Source organism: Sapajus apella, unplaced genomic scaffold (genome assembly GCF_009761245.1).
Source record: "Sapajus apella isolate SASKATOON/1434 unplaced genomic scaffold, GSC_monkey_1.0 scaffold1, whole genome shotgun sequence".
Classification (NCBI taxonomy): Eukaryota; Metazoa; Chordata; class Mammalia; order Primates; family Cebidae; genus Sapajus; species Sapajus apella.
This window is the reverse complement of record NW_022436941.1, coordinates 7,582,262-7,599,360: the sequence shown is the minus strand read 5'-3', so window position 1 is coordinate 7,599,360 and position 17,099 is coordinate 7,582,262. Positions and strand designations below refer to the sequence as shown.

At 51.0% G+C, this 17,099-nt stretch overlaps 1 protein-coding gene across 2 annotated transcripts in view; it reads right to left on the bottom strand.

Annotated features, from left to right (window-relative positions):
- FSTL4 (follistatin like 4) overlaps window positions 1–17,099 on the bottom strand; it is a 424,697-nt gene that overhangs the window by 40,874 nt on the left and 366,724 nt on the right. For both annotated transcript variants that reach the window (XM_032252787.1, XM_032252850.1), the window contains exon 7: window positions 13,110–13,276. In XM_032252787.1, the coding sequence (XP_032108678.1) occupies window positions 13,110–13,276 (167 nt within the window). The remainder of the gene's footprint in view (window positions 1–13,109; window positions 13,277–17,099) is intronic.

The following is a 17,099-nucleotide window of genomic DNA, read 5'->3' as shown; positions in this document are numbered from 1 at the left end:
ACTGTCCCGAAATTCCTTAAAGACACTTTCTGGGATGGATGCAGTGGCTCACGCCTGTAGTCTCAGCACTTTGGGAGGTTGAGGTGGATCACTTGAGGTTGGGAGTTTGAGACCAGCCTGGCCAACATGTGAAACCCTGTCTCTACTAAAAAAAAAAAAAATTAGTCGGGCATGGAGGTGCACATCTGTAATCCCAGCTATTTGGGAGGCTGAGGCAGGAGGATTACTTGAACCTGGGAGGTGGAGGTTGCAGTGAGCTAGATGATGCCACTGCATTCCAGCCTGGGTAGACAGAGCGAGATCCTATCTAAAAAAAAAAAAAAGAAAAAAAAAAAGACTCTGGCTAATGAGCCGGATGAAGGAGTGCCGGCCCAGAGTGAGGCTTAGGGTAGGGTAAAGGCAGGAAGGTAGATGGTGGACACATGCAGCCTGCTTTCAGGGTCAGGAGAAAAACTCCCAGCAGTGCTCCCAAAGAAGTAAAATGTTGCAGAGGGCTTCGGGAACCCTGAGAGTTTGCTGTTAAACATTGCTCTGCTTCAAAGAGCCCTTTTCTACCATTCTGCAGAAGCCTCCATAGTAAAACAAAACACCAGATAGCTGATTTGTCCTGCATCATAACCGAATCATAAAAGGTTCATACCTGCGTTGCTTATGAAAAGTTAATGACTAGTCAATTCTGGGGCCAACATATTTCTAGTCTAAGCTGTTTCCTGTGTCAAAACCTAAGTCTGGAGGAAAATCTGTTTAGCTTGGAGTCTCAGTGGTGGGATGGCATCCTGAAACAGGGCTGGGAGGATGGGTGCAGCCCCCATCCTAGGGAAAGGGGTGTTGGGGCTTAGAAACTACTCAGCACCCCAGCTGATGGGTCCCAGGGCAGACTCCATCCCAGAGGGCAAAACCAGAGCTGCTTGCAGGGAGCCTGGTGCTGCGGACCTGCTGACATTTCCCCTCCAAATTGCCTTCCTGACCCTTCACGTCCATAGCCCCTTCTAACGACAGCCCTTGAAGCTGGTCTCAGGCTCTGGCAGTCCCTGCCTTTGTCACCTCCTCTATGGTGTTGCTCAGTCATGAGCACTACCACATTCCTCAGGCTGAGAAGGGCCTTGGGCTCCCAGGGCTGCCCCAAGGCCACTGTTCCCACAGATCAACCTCAGGATGATACCCATGAATACCAACATATGGTCTTCAAGAGGTTACTATGTGCTGGGAACTTACACATCACCTTGTGTGTATTTGATACTCAGGAAAAAATCCCTGAAAACCCAATCCAGAAAACAAAACAAAAACCCAGTTCCCCGGGCCTGAGACACTAGGCTGTCCTTGGAGATTCATTCTGAGGTGATCTTCTCTCACCACCTCCACTGCTCCTGCCCTGGCCAGCTGCCACCTTCCTGGGACCCCAGCTTCTGGCCTGCAGCCTCTGCCCTGAGGCAGCCGCATCGTGCCCCTCATACCCAGAGCCTTGCTCGCTGGGGGCCAGCCCCTCTCAGACCCTGTCCCCTCTCACGCTCCCGTTGCTGTTGTTCTGGCATGGCAGGCAGGCTCCCTCCTCCCAGGCCATCTGTCTGTCCGTCTCCCTTTCCTGTAAGTCTGCTCCGACCTTGTCTGCCAGCCCCATCTCCGGAGCCTCACCTCTGCCCCACACCCTGCGACACCCACTGCCATGCCACCTGCTGCTTTCTGTACTCACCTGGTTTGCCGTCTGCCTCCCCCTGCAGAATGTGAGCTCTGCAAAGGAGGGCAGGGAGGAGTGTGCCCTGTGTGCCTGGCACAGTGGGGCCTCAAAAAATTGCTGTCAAATGGAAAAAAGCTAGGCTTTCTATGGGGATTCTTTCAGTTTGACAGCCGAGGTGCCCACCTGCCTTCCCATCCACTCAAACGTTACCCAGCCACACAGGCTCAAAATGAGGCAGCTGGCGGGAACAGCAGAGCCCTGGTCTCAGGTCTCCACTTGTTCCTTTCTCCGTCCTGCAGCCCCCGAGAGAACTCAATGCTTTTTTGCATGCCTCAGGCTGGGGCACGCTGGAATCCATCAAAGCTCAGAGCAGCAGGCAGACAGGGAAGGGCCCATCGTGTCTGGATTCCCACCCCCTACTGATGACTTTTGCTGTGACTCTAACACAGTCATTTAACCTCGCCGCCTGTTTTTTTCTTGCTTACCAAGCACAAGTCCCTGCTCCCTGGGAGCAGAGACACAACTCTTGGGTAATCACTTGGATGCTGAGGGGTGTATGTCACCCCTCGGAGGACTTGAGGGGCTGCTGGGTGTGTTATGGCTCTTCTGTGAGCACCTAAGCATCGCCTGCCTGTGGCTTCAGCTTGGGGAGAACCCAACTCTGTAATAAGTAAAATAATGTCTCTGGGTGAAAATGATAGGCATCGTATAATTATAGAACAAAGTGCATATTGTTTTCTGGGTATGAATACCAGCTACAGAAATCAAAATTACCTCATTGGATGTGAGAAAATTACTTTAACAATTGCTTTATAAGAAGCTACATAAAGCTAAGCCGGCACTCCTTCCTCTCCTGAATGTTCTTTGAGATGCATCTGAATACTGCTATCAACGCTTGATTGCATCTCTGTACTTGTCTCTTTATGGATGGCTTTTTTCTTTTTCTTTTTCTTTTGCTCGGATGCAGTAGCAAAATCAAGGTTCCTTACAGAAATAAACAGATGCCAGAGTAGACCATTCTTTGTATTGATACATATCTGTTTTGTGGGAAAGTGACAATTTTAAAGACATGGTTCTTGCCTTTTAAAAAGTGATTTTCTAAGTAACTGCCCTTAAGAAAGTGATTAAATGAGACTTAAGTGTTAAACCATTGTTAAACAGAGATGAGATGGGGGATACTGTCGGAGTGATCCATGGGAGTCAGGTATAAGTCATACGAAACTGAGCCCTCAATACTGAATACTTAGTGACTAAATGTTCAACGCAAGGACTCCAGAGTGATATTAGCGTTTAGGTTAATGATACTGCCAATGTTACAAGTTCAGACTCAGTTTAGAAACAATTATTCAGAGTTTTTCCAACGTTACCTTCCTCAGGAACAACCCTAGCTCTCTTTAGGGGAGGAGGCAGTAAATGGGAGGTCTCTCCCTCCACAATCCTTCAGTTCTGGCCCCTAGAATGCCACTAACTGTAGCATCTCACCTGCATAGTTAAACACAGCAAACCTAAACACAGAGTGACATGTGGTGCCTCGGTGATGGCCATTCCTCAGACATGTCTGGGCTTCCCCGGCCCTTATCCAGACCAAGGCAGGACCACATGCACACGTGGGTGAGGGTACACAGGCATCCACATGGGGGAGCACACACATCTACATGGACACGGGGTACACATGATGTGCACGCATGAGTGCACACACGTATCAACACGCTGGCTCTCCAGTGCTGACCTCCCTGACCAACACTGAGGTTATGGTGCCATCAGTTTCTTCCAGCCCCTCATAGGACAGACTTGTCATCATGCAAAGACCTGAAGAACCATCCTCTTGCTCAGAGTTCTCTCAAGAAAAAGAAGTCTCTGCAACTTGAAGCAATCTCTAAGCAGCTGACTGAGCCCCCTGGAAGAGGGCTGTCGTGGGCAGCTGCGTTCATTGTGAGCAATCGGAGTGGGCCTGTTCTCCTGCCTGTTCCCAGGCTCAGGCTCAGGAGAGGGAGTTGGAGGCATGAGAGAAGCCACTGCTGGGGGAGCACCTGGCTCCTCCAAGGCTCAGAGCGTGTGTGGTCCCTGGCTGACTTGGGTGTCCTCTGGTGTGCGTTCAATCTCCCCCTCTGACTGTGGGTGCCAAAGGGGAGGCCCTCATCTCTTCACACATGACTCATCTCTTCATGCATGCCTCTACTGTCCTCAGTGTGTCATGGGGTTCCTGTGCATAACTGGAGCTCAATGAATATTTTCTGACTTCAGGGAGGTGTGTTAGCCTAGCATGCTGCCTCCTGGGGAGCCCTGAGGAGAAGGATGGTGAAGAATTCATATTACCCAGGGAGGTCTGCCCTTGCCCTTCTTGGCTTCAGGGAGGCAATCTCTAGGCTCTGGAATGTCATGCCTCATAGGGGTCTCTTTATCTGCCCGGGGTCTTTGGGCTAGGTGGTATCAGTTCTGCCTTCGGAGGGGCTAGAGATGAGAGGGCAGTCACATGTGCAGTATTTGAATGAGCTCCAGCAAACACTTGGGACACCAAGGCCTGGGTGAGCTTCTCTGGGAAACTGATGCTGTGACAGCAATGTGTCTGTGAGTCCACTGAGAGAGGAGAGCAGAGGTTCCATGTTTAGATCCTTCCTGGGCTCTGCCCTGTGGGCCTTGTTGCGTGGCTGGGTTTAATCTGTACTCTTTTTGCTGTATTAAACTTTAACTGTGAGTATAACACTTACAATGAGTTCTGTGAATTTTTCCAGCAAATTATTGAACCTGAGGGTAGTTTTGGGAACTGCCTTACTTGCAGTTTATGTCAGAAGGGAAGGCGTCTTCTGTGGAAGAGCCAACTTCAGTTGGCTCAAAAACTCAAATGCGGAGGTTCTGACCTAGTTGTATGGGTGATGACATTGCACAGAGGGACAAACCTGAATATCTGGGAATACACAGGTGCCCAGGCACCTGCAACAGAAGGCTCGTGCCAGAGACATTGCTCTGAGCTCTCCACTTGTCCACCCTCAGATGCCAGAGGGCAAATACCTCTTGACCTGCAAGGACTCCAGAGTGTTATGTAGAAGGGGTGGCAGCTAATGGGGCCCTCTGGTGAGGTGCAGGCCTGAGCCCTTGAATAGGGCTTTGGCTCCTGGGCTAATTAGCCTGGAAAGCCCAGCTGGGGTGGGAAGGGACCCAGGCTCTAGGCTGCCCTGCAGCAGTCATCTGAGGTTCCAGACCACCTCACACCTGCTGCTTTCCTTTGGGAAACCTGCAACCCTCTTCCTGCGGACCCTTGGATCATGAATCCCCAGGCTGCGAAGGCCTTACCAAGGGTACCAGCTTCTGACTCTAACCTGGACCACACTCACAGTGTCCTTGAGACACTGATTCCTGTCCTTGAGACACTCCAGAAAGGATTTAAATAAATTTCCTTCTATTGCTCATTTTAGGGACCAAGAAGACTTTCAGTTAGGAGTTTTCTCCTGACACGGTGTTCAAAACTCTTATACATTGTTGGAGAGGGTGTAAACTGGTGCAGCTTTTGGAGGGAGATTTGGCAAAACCCATCAAAATTGAAAATGCATCACTTCCAAGAACTTATCTTACACGTTGATTTACACACATGTGCAAAGAGTGTGTATAAGGATGTTGACTGCAGTCTTGTTTGCTGTAGGCAAAACCTGATGCAGGCTGAATGTGAGCCCCGCTGCGTGGAGCTGGGGAGGGGGAGTCCAGGAACAGCAGTGCTTGGGCATGGCTCAGGGGCTGCAGGACCTCCTGGTGACTCCCTTGTCTTTGCTTAGTGTGGAGGGTGCCCTTGGAGGGGTGGGCTCCAATCTGTAGTGGCCAAGAGAGGCATCAGTCAGCCTCCTTCAATTGGCTGGGCCTCTGTAGGGAGGCAGTGAGGCTCAGGGAGGAAGAGACACTGTAGGGAGTTCCTGGGCTCTGCACTCAGGGTATAGAAGCTGAATCAGAACCTTCCTGAGGGCCCCTGTACCTTGGAGATAGGGCCGGAAGTGGTCACTGAGTATAAGCCAAGCCCTGAGGCCAGGGCTTCTCCTAAGGCTTTCCCTTAAGAGGGGAAAGAGGTGATCTTGAAAGAGGCACTGAGAAAGCAAAGGCCAGAGGAGACACTTGGCAGGGCGGAGTCACCCCACAAGTTCCACAGGCTAGAATACCACAGACCCCGGCCCCCATGTCTTGGAGAGCTCTGGACAATACTCCCAATGGTTTGAACTCATTCAAAACTCGAAAGAACTGGATGTTCAAATGTTTTCAACACAAGCTACAGAGAATTGGCCAAAGCCTTTAAGTGCTTCAAGTGTAGTGTTTTCTAAGATTTTAAAACAAAATGTACCCAAGCGTCTAATGAGATTATTTTGATGCAGAGCCTACAACCACTGTCTATCGTGGTGCAAACAGCTCTCCATGCTAATCAAACGCCTCTCATCTTTTTACAATGAATTCATGACTGGTTCATATAAAGACAATAAAAATTAAATGAGTCATGAGCTCCTAAATCATTTTCTTTTGGTCTTTTTAATAACTCACTTCCAAAGAAGAGCTAGCTGAGAGCATACGCTTCATTAGAATTATTTGTTCCTGGTTTTATACCATTTTGGCATGGGGAGAAAAGTGAACCTTTTAACACATCCTTCAAACACTGCCACAAATACTTTCTTCTAATGGGTTTTGTTTTCCTGCTTTTATCACTGTACTCTGCCTGCCGACATTTGAAAGCCCCAAATAGTGAGATTCAGTGAAAAAAACCCCAAAATCAAAAAAGAGTGGCTCTTTCAAGTCATTTGAAATATACCGAGTTTGTTGTAGGCCTTTTTGTTTTTGTAAAAAAGAATACAATAGAAAAATGTTTTCTCTCCCTGAGAACATCGTGGCTAAACAATTCCACGTGCTGGTCTCAGAGCATGCTGCTTCCTTCTTTGCTGGGGCCAGAGGCCGGCACAGTGAGAACAGGAGCTCCACACACAATTGGATACATTCCACCAGGGCCTGGGAACTACAGACAGCTTCGCAGCAAAGACTTGAATTGCTGAGGGCTAGGTATTATGTCCCACAAGCAAGGAACCCAGAGGGTTCCTTGGGCCGGGCATGTAGGCAGCTGTAGGCCCACGGGAAAACTCTCCACTCCTCTGAATGACCTAACCCCACGTGCCTCAGGGAGCAGGGGTATCGGGTGAGGTGATGCTTATGACCACAGAGCCCGTACTGTGTATGAATGGTGACCACACTGGCAACAATGCTTGTGATGGTTCAGCATTTCAGCCATTACCTGTGACTTCTGAGATGCCCTGTCCCTATTTCTGCCCATTCCTAGGAATGTCCCCTGGCCCTCAGGATCATAAGGGACAGCGAGGAAGACGGTTATGAGACGAAGGGCAGGTGATATTGTTGAGGCAGGACATGCAGACTGGGTTTGGGGATAGTCACTTCACCCCTCCCTGAGTGGCTGCTGTGTGGGCTGGGTGGTCAGAGAGGCAGAGGGCTGAGGCCCGGAATGGGTCTGCATGTTCCGTTTCTGCGGAAAGTGAGGCAGCACTCTGTCCTTCCCAACCCCAGAATATCTAGAATGGGGGCCAGGATAGGGAGGAATGTGTGGATCTGCCTCTGAGATGGGTCCCACCCCAGCCCCCAAAGCCTGGACCTGAATCACCAGGAGACAGGGGCTGCAGGGGAAGCTCACCGGGGAAGGGCCGCCTGTGGGGGCACCATAGCAGGGTCTGGGGGTGAAAGCTCCCCTTCTACCAGACACAAGCACAGACACGCTCCTGGGGCAGCCTGGCCCAGGCCCAGCTCATGCAGAGCACAGGGTGTTGCTGGAGGCCACCCCTCTGCTTAGCTTCTGAGGTGGGGGTGGTGGGCTGTGACTCCTCCAGGACTGAGGTGAGGGGGCACAGGGACAGGTCAGAAGCACATCCAGACCCACAGCTGCTTCAGTAACGAAACCCACAGTCGGCCAGGAAGTAAACAAAGGCTGCACTTTGTTAGCTCTGGGGAACATGGGCATGAGCAGACACTATTGATTTCTCATCAAACAAACAGAAGGCGGCGTCATAATCCAGAGACCCACTGCCAGGAGGGGCTGCAGTGTGTGCCCTGGGCTGCTGGTCTCCGGGGGAGTGCCTGTCTTTGGGGGCTTTACACTATTTGTCCAAAATTCTGGCCTCTTCTCAGTGGTGAATTTGTTTTCCCTCCTGCAAGCTGGGCTGGGTGAAGCTGAAGCCTCTTTCAAGGCAGTGGTTCAGGTGTCCTCAGGAGACATACCAGATCCAGGCCCAGGCTGAACTTCCTGATAACCTTAAGAAGGGAAGGCTAGATACGGTGGCTCACAACCTTAAGAAGGGAAGGCTAGCACTTTGGGAGGTCGAGGCAGGAGGATCACTTGAGCTCAGGAGTTTGAGGCCAGCCTGGGCAACATAGTGACATCCATCTCTACAAAAAAATCAGAAAATTAGTCAGGCATGGTGGTGCATGCCTGTGGCCCCAGTTACTCTGGAGGCTGAGGTGGGAGGATTGCTTGAGCTCTGAAAGTCAAGGCTGCAGAAAGCCAAGATCATGCCACTGTGTTCCAGTCTGGGTGACAGAGAGAGGCCCTGCTGTCTCACAAAACAAAACAAAACAAAACAAAACAAAACAAAACAAAACAAAACAAAACACAACACAACACAACACAACACAACACAATACAACACACCAGCAAAGTGAAGACATCATGAACTGGGCCATGGCCCCATTGGAGGAGCCTTGGGTGGAAGCCAGGGGGACCCTGGGGCACTGCTCCACTGCAGTTGTGCCATTGGGGAAGTTAGAGAGAAGGAAGACTCAGGAAACATCAACAAGGCTCCCCTCACATCTGGGCTCTCTGTTATTTGAACTCCCTCTTGGATGCATGTTTAATCTTAGGCTGGTGAGGGTTCTGGACTCTTGCAGCACATACATGTGACCATGTCACTCTCCCATCAAACATCTGTGCTTCCCCACTGCCCACAGGGCAATTGCTAAGACTCTTAATGTTAACATCCAAGGACCTTTATGTTCTAGCCTCAATCTGTCCCTGTACTCCTTTCTCACTCACTTATTCCTGTCTCCTGAAGCCCCAGTCAGAAGGGCACCTTTCTCTGGCCCCCAGAACAGGTATTTGTGGATCCCTCACCTCCCTAGAGGCTGCAGACAGTGTCTTTGTTCTATACATTGGTACGGAGCTTAACTCTTAGGCCCTTGGCAAGTGAGTCAACCCAAATGATGATTCCCCATCTACGCCACCTGGAAGGGCCACACACAATTGGTGACTCATAAGTGCTTCTGACAGCAACATTGCTCGCTGCAGAATCTGACTGGCTCCTTCTTACTTGGCTCCAGGCGAGAGGGGTACATTTACTTTCTGATCAAATATTATTCTGATGCTCAAGGCATGCCTGATGTTTGCAAGTCAGAAAAGTTTAATTACATGTGTCATTAGAATGGCATTCTGTAATAGCTCTGTGACTGAATTCATTAACAGAATTCTTAACAGATAAGACAAGACAAATTAACATTTTGTTGCTCATGAAAGCTTCTCATTAAGAGAGTGGTGAAAAAGTGATTAGTATTTTGTTGCCAATCAAGATGTCTCATACAAACGACAAAGAAAGGAGGCCCAAACCCTTCGTGCTCTGTAATCTCCCCGCCTTGCGTTTTCAGGGCCTGTCAGCTTTGTGCAGTGGTGTTTGGTGTCATCACCCATTACAATGCCAGTGATCCTATTTCATCTCCCACTGCCGTGGGGTGAACACGGCACTCAGACGCCTCAGGCCAAGGGACTCTGGGAGCCTCATCAACCCCAGCATCTTTGCTGCATCAGTGTTACGCTCCTGGGCTGTTCTCCCCCAACCCCAACTTCGAAAATTCCCAGTGAAGCCTGACAACCTGGCTCTGGCCCTCTTCAGCCCGATTTCTTCCAAGGGCTGCCTTCTGCACTGTCCCGAGTTGGGCTGCTGCTTATGAGCACCTCTTGTGTGCCAGGCACCGAGCTGGGTCCTTGACACGCTTCAGCCTCAAATGCCCATGTAGGAGGATCTCTTTCTCCACAGCCTCAGAGAAGTCCAACAGCTCACCCGGGGCTGCTCTGCATTTGCTAGAGGTGGTGGGTCAGTGCCTCTCTCCCTGGATGAATCAAGGCTGGTGTGGACAATGAGGCCTCCATCCATGTTTACACAGCAGGGGCATGCCAAAGTCCTATCTGCCTGACCAGGGAGCCTTGCCCGGCTGCTGCTGGCTGCTTGTTGGGGACCCAGGCTGCAAGATGTGGAGAGTGTTATTTAGCAGCAGCAGGAGTAATAATATTAATGATAGCCACAATAGTAATAACGATAATGACAGTGATAATATTTAGCATTTATAGAATACCATACATGAAGCGCCTTACATGTATCTTCTCATTTAGTCTTTATTGGAACCCTACGAGGCTGGTACTATTATTTATCCCCATTTCACAGAAGGGGAAACTGAAGCTTAGAGCAGTCAAGGTTACTAGGCTAGTAACTTTCCAAGGTTCTAGCCAGCAAGTGGCAGACCCCAGGCCCATGCCCTTCAGCAGCAAGCTGTGCCACCCCCTTCCCTCAGGTAGGGGAGGTGTGCGTGTGTTTTGTGTGTTTGTACACATCGGGCTGGGACCCCTTCGGGGCTGCTGCTGCCCTGCTCCCTCATGTAGGGGCTCTGAGAAGCACCGGGCCTTGCCTATTTGTGGGCTACTGACTCAACCACCAGCAGCAAGTGTTTCCTGAGAGGTAACGAAGAGGCCATTAATCTCTGGTTGCAACTGCAATTACCCAAATTGCTAACCTTATAGCGAAAAGTAGAAATGCAATTGAGTTGGTGCTGGAGGCATGTTTGAAGGAGGGGAAAACCACTCCAAGTAATTTAATTAACCGATGGCAAGTACATTAAGAGGAATTTTGCCTCTGCTTTTACTTCTGATGTCTTTCAATAGAGTGCCAAGTAATGCAGATGAAATGCTCCCACAAACACAGGTGGACCTGTCCCAGTGCTGATCAATCATTACTGGCCAAGCAGGTTTCAGAGCTGGCACTGTAGCTTGTGAGCAGGAACAGCGGAGGACATCACACTCACAAATCCGTGCACCCCAGTGCAGTCCAGTCTTTACAGATAGGGCACTGCTCTTTCTCGCTAAGTTCTCAGACAAGCCCTGGCCGTCGCAGGCCCAGAGGCTGAAGGGTTCTGCCTGTCCAGCATCTTTCCAGCAAGCACCCACCAGGGTTGTGCTGCACTGACATGAAAGCTGTATAGGACGCTGGCTATGTTCACCATGGTGGGGAATCACGGGAAACGCTCCTGTCCAGTGTGACAAGGCTAGGGGAAGAGCACTCCTTGGCAGCTTTGACCAGGGCGTAACCTCCAGAATGGCCCCCTCTTTCCATCTGCTTCCCCCATGACCTCCAGGGTGTAGCTGAAGGGGCCTAGAGAGTAGGCGAGGACTAACTTCGGTGGTTCCTGCAGCATTTCGTGCTGGGCCTTTCTCCCCACAGAAGTCTCAGAGTTGGAAGGTGTTAGGGACAAGCTGCCTCAGAAAACCCCCTCCACACAAGCTGACCCCTTCCTCCTACTCTGATTGCCCTGCAGCTGCATTCCTGAACCCCTATGTAGGTGCTAGATGTGCTACAATCAAGCAAAGCCTTATTACCGCCATCTGGCAGCTCAGGGGAGCTTGTGGAAAACAAATGTTTGTTATCCATACCTGTAAATTCCTGTTATACATACACCTGTAAAATCCTGTTTCTTAAACTGCCTCCACAAGAGTCATAGGATGATGTAGTGTAAGTCTGTCACAAGTTAACAAACTATTTCTGTGCCTGTTACAAGCTGGTAAGATCACGTCAGTCCTGAAACTCCCTCATGCCCCTCTCACCCCATATAAACTCCTCCTTTTGTAGGCTCGGGGCTGCCGCCTCTGACTGTTACTGAGCAGCCCCGCAGGTTAATAAAACTTGCTTGCCTGACTTTGGTCTATTCTCCTTTCTCTCCGCCGCTTACAGAAGCGGCCTTTAAGGTCACGGAGTTTAGCTGCCTTCCTGTGGCTAGCAGCATCGCAGACCATAGTCTCTGCTTGAGTTTGCATGTGCCCCTTGGGATGGGGAGCTCAGCGCCTCCTGTGACAGCTCTCTCTCCATGGTGGGGCAGGTTTGATGGCTGGAATGGTGCTCCATCTCAGGGGCCCAAATTGACATCCTTTTGAGGCACAACTTGTGCTAGTCCGACTCATGGGCTCACACGGCCCAGGCGAGCTCCCTTTGCCCGAGCCCCTACCCCACCACCTTCGAGATGTTAGCAGGAACTGAGCATTCATCCCACAGGTCTTTCTTCTCTGGGCAAGCATCCCACGGTGGACCAGGTACCCTGTCCTGAGCCAACAAGGCTAGGGCTGCCCCCTCTTCTGCCTGAAAATTATCTTCCTGTTACTGTAACCCAAGACCCGTCAGCTGTCCTGGCAGCTCATTCCATGGGTGACATCACTCTGTCTTCTCACATGAACTTCTGGGAAGCCACATCACCTCTTGTGCCAAACCTGAACCAATAAATATCCTTGAATTATGTCACTTCTTTAAGTCCGATAGAAGGGAAGTATTGCTAATGTTTTTCTTATAGATTAATTCATTGAGGACCAGCAGGTTAAATTACTCAATGTTACAAAGCTGACATGGATGACGCTGGGACCCCAACAGAGGCTGCCTGGTTCCCGAGCACAGAAGTCCCCCACTGGCCATGCCAGGCTGCGTGAGCTCGGCTGCTTTCTTCTTCCACACAGCACCACTTCACTCATCACACCCCTATCCCCTCACCCAGCAACGCATGTCCCCAAAGTAGGTCCCCTCTGGCCTGACCTGGTTTCCCTCCACCTTTTCACCTGGCACCTGGCACTTTCCTTCCAGCCAACCCTCCCCAGTGGCTCACTTCTGCCCTCCACAGGGACCGCCCCTTCCCCCGCATGCAGCTGTCTATAGCCTATCCAGCGTTAGGGCCCAGAGCAGCCTCCTCAGGTCCTCCTGCCTGCTGTTCTCTCAGCTGTGGAGTCTGCTGTGCTCTCTGCTGGCCTGTGGTCCATCCCCCTGAGCCTTTGAGCAGGCCCACACAGCCCGTTTTCAGGGTCACCTCCAGACCTTTGCTAATGTGCCCTGCTCACAGGCCTCCTGCCCCGCCCACCGCATCCCTCCTTTCCCTTAGCATGGACATAGCTACCAGGCTGATGGCCACCATTCATTTATTTTCTGCCATGGTGGGACTTGGATTTTCTGATACTGCCAGGCTAATAACAGGCTAGAAAGGCACCAAATATGGGATGTTAAACTAAAACTCTCCGGCCCTGCCACTGCCCACAGCATCCTGCCCCCAGCATCCTGCCCACTGTACTTTCCTAGGGAGCTGCACTTGAGCTCAGAGTGCGTTCCAGGCGACTTACATTGATGTCTTCCAAGTCCAGGAAGTTCAGCGTGAGCCCATTGCGCTTCCAGACGATTGGTGGCCTCAGGTCACCACGGACAGCGCAGGTCAGCACTGTGCTCAGCCCCACGGTCACTGTGGTCACACTGACCCTGTCTTCAGGGGCGAGGCTGAGCTGAACCACTTCTGCAAAGGAAAAGGAGGAGGCACGGTCAGCTGCAGGCCCAGGGAGTGCAGTCTCAACTCAAGGTGAATGGCCATGCATTTACTGGGTGGAAGGGCCCAGAAGGGCTTCATGGCTCCCTGAAAATTGTTTACAATGTGCTGACTAAATGTAGAGACAGACACTTTTGCTGGGCGAAGAGCCAAGACTTAGGTCAAATGCCCAAAAGGCTGTGGTAGTCCAAACAGGTCAAGAACCATAGTTAATGTGTTGGGGATAATCTGGGCCATAGATTTGTGTCAAGCCAAGAATGCGGGCTGCCAAGGCCAGGGGCCTGCCACAGAGAGAGACTAGGGAGGCAGGGGTGTGGTGCCCCGCTCACAGCTCCCCTGGCCTCCTGGAGTCTGGGCCTTGCTAAGGGCAGCCACGGTCTGCGGGTGAGCCAACAGGTTTCTCATCCATCTGGGGTCAGTTGTAAAGGTTGCGCTGTCTGAAGTCTGGGGAATGAACTGGCTGATCTTCGAAGGTTTGTTTCTGTCTGAGGATTTGCTGAACTTGGATTTGGATTTCTGTTCTGTGACCATGCACTGTAGTTTTAAATTTTTTGAAGTATACCTCAGGCTACAGGAATTATTAGTCCTTGCCATTTTGGACTTGATAACTGACATTAGGACTGATCATTCTTCGGGCAAATGGGAAGAATCTAAGATATGTCTTTGCAATCACAAGCTTTTTGAAATTCTCAGGATTTATAAAGAAATTAATCATACTCAGGCTGTTCAAATGCCCAAATGGGATCAGGCTTCCGGGGAGAGTCAGCAGTCCACTGATGGAACTGGCTCCCTTTTGCTCTTTCCCCAAATCTGTCCACTCCGGGAAGCTGGGGCAACAGCCAGAGGTGGCATGAGCTGTGGGAGGCAGGGTGGCTCTCAGTGCAGGGGGTGCTATTTTGTCTGTTCTGGGATGCCAGCAAAAATGCTGGGAACCCTATTTATGCTTACGACTCTACTGGGACCTGGGGGACCCCAACAGATGTATTCCCCCCGCCGGAATTGGAGCAGAGTTGGGAGCTGAGCTCTGTTATTCAGCGGGACACTTATGAGCTGTGACCAGGCAGCAGCAGCCCCGCAGGCAGCACATCTGTGCTCATACCCTCTTGCCTGTGAGCGTGGGAGAGGGGAAGAGGGAGTGAAAACAGCCGCAGGTGCAAGGCACTGCAGAGCAACTGAATTGAAAGCAGAGCCCTGAGGTCAGATCCTGAGCAGCAAAGCCCACCCTCCTCCACAAACGCTTAGTGGCCCGGCCCTGGCCTCACAAAGACGGACAAGATACTCTAGATGCTTCATCAGTGCTGTTGGATGGATGGATGAGAAATGGAGAAAATGAAATAAAGTAGTAAAAGAGCCAACAGGTTGGTGGGGAGGGGACAACCACACACCGGAAAAATGTGACTCACAGTAAAGGAACCCTTGAGGAAAGATATGCACCAAGTGATGGATGCAGATGCAACTGGCATAATATTTTACCAACATTAAAGTGACGCATTTCAAGTTCCCCCTTAAATCACATTCTGCTCACTGCCCTCCCACCTCCAAGTCATCAGGCTTATTGCTCAGGGCAGGACAGAGAAGGCGCTAACTCTGTAGCAAGACCCAGGCTTTGGAGAGGGGGAAGAGATGAGAATTTGCTAAAATGGTTTAGCTTCCATCGTACTCTGCAGGTCCATAGGACTCAGACCTTAACATTCTACCCAAGAGTAGAGGAGGCATCCTTTCCTCATCAGATGACCATGAGGCTCCCGTGGGCCGTGAGGCTTTGTGCCGCTGCTCCTGCCACCTGGGGCAACCACATGTGTCTGGGCAGACAGCCAGAACCACCTTGGCTCCTGGTATGGAAACAGGCCCAATTTTCCCACATAACCAAAGCTGGAGAAACTTAAATTTATTTTACCTGAGTACTTTTATCTGAAAACCAGCCATCAGGCCTCCCAGATCACTGCAGCCGGACAATGAGACACACCTGCAGCCTGTTGACCAGCTCTTCTCTTACCCCTCCCTAATTCCCCACCATCTAAATCCCGAACATAAGTCAGAGATGGATTTGAGACTGGTCTCCCATCTCTGGGCTGACGTCACTGAGATTAAAGCCTTTCCTCCCTGGCAATACTCATCATCTCAGTGATAGGCTTTTTGTGACGTGAGCAAGCAGACCCAGACTCAACCCCTGGCGTTCAGCAACATCATCTCTGTACCTGACAACTGCCTTGGGCTGCCAGACCAGGGTCCAAAGGGAAGTGCTCCTGGCCTCAAGGGGTGTGGAGGCCAGTGGTGGCTGTGGGGGGCCCTGCTTGGGGGAGCCTCCTGACCCCTGAGTCCACCAGGCTGCCAGCCCAGATCACGAGCACACCTGGGGTTGAGCTCAGCTTGGAGTGACCTCAAACAGGGCAACCTAGAATCCCTCACTGCCGTAGAAAGTGAGACCACAGTGCACCACCATGCTGTTTCCCTGGACACTCAGAAGCCATCCGGGAGAGCAGCTGGGACATGGGGGTGGAAGCCAGACACAGAGCATTTTTTAGGCAGAACACTACTTACACGGACTGTTAAAATTGTCAGCTCGCACTGGTCTTTACAACGGATTGAGCATCTAGTTGTGTTTTTCTCCCAATGGGGTAAGGCTTGTGAAGTCACGTTAGCTGCAAAAGTAACCTAGATTTTCTCTGCATGTCTCATCTGTGGTCAGGCTAGAAGGAAAAGACCAATTGGGCCATCGGGGAGTAACTCTTGGAGGCAGCAGTGTTCCCTGGGCCCTAGAGCTCCGCTTCTCAGGTGCGGCTCCGCAACCACCTGTATTGTATCTCTGGGGGTAGGTAATTAAAACACAGATTCTTGGACCTGTATTGTATCTCTGGGGGTGAGTAATTAAAACACAGATTCTTGGGCCAGGTGCAGTGGCTCAGGCCTGTAATCCCAGCACTTTGGGAGGCCGAGGTGTGCAGATCACCTGAGGTCAGAGTTCAAGACCAGCCTCACCCACATGGAGAAACCCCATCTCCACTAAAAATATAAAATTAGCAGGGCTTGGTGGCGCATGCCTGTAATCCCAGCTACTAAGGCGGCTGAGGAAGGAGAATCACTTGAACCCGGGAGGTGGAGGTTGCAGTGAGCCGAGACTGCACAATTGCACTCCAGGCTGGGCGACAAGAATGAAACTCTCAAAAACAAACAAACAAAACCCCAAAACAAACCCAGCAACAACAATAACAACAAAACAACAAAACACATATTCTTGTCCCTCTACCTCAGGCTGATGAAGACTCTCTGGAGGGCTGGGTGGACATCCAGATTTTACCAAGCATCCCAAGGGGTTCTGTGGTGGCCTGGGAACCACTGTGTTACAAAATGAGAGGGGCTCTGGGTTCACAGAGAGAGGGGTGCAAGTGGGAGACAGGGGGATGAGGCCGTCTGGTCAGCTGGGGCTTCCTGGGGCTCTAGACACACGCTACAAGCATGGAACACAGGACTGATGTGAAAGGTAGGATCCCCTCCTCTACGTGACCCCAAAGTCATATATTCCAGGCTGCTCTAGAAAAAGGTCTGCAGGAGCCTCAAACACGGGGCTAATAGGCAACAAAAATCCAAATGGGAGATGGAAGTCTTCCGTGTCCCTGCGGTCCTCCACTGGCTGGGATAACTGGCTGCTGCCTCCTCCCTGAGTTCCTCCCAGTCATTTGTATGTAGAAGATGTGCACTTTGCACGGGAAAAACTCATGCAAAATTAGAATGTGTGAATACTGATAGAACCATCGTAATTCTGCTCCCGTCAGCTACATGAACATTAACCAAA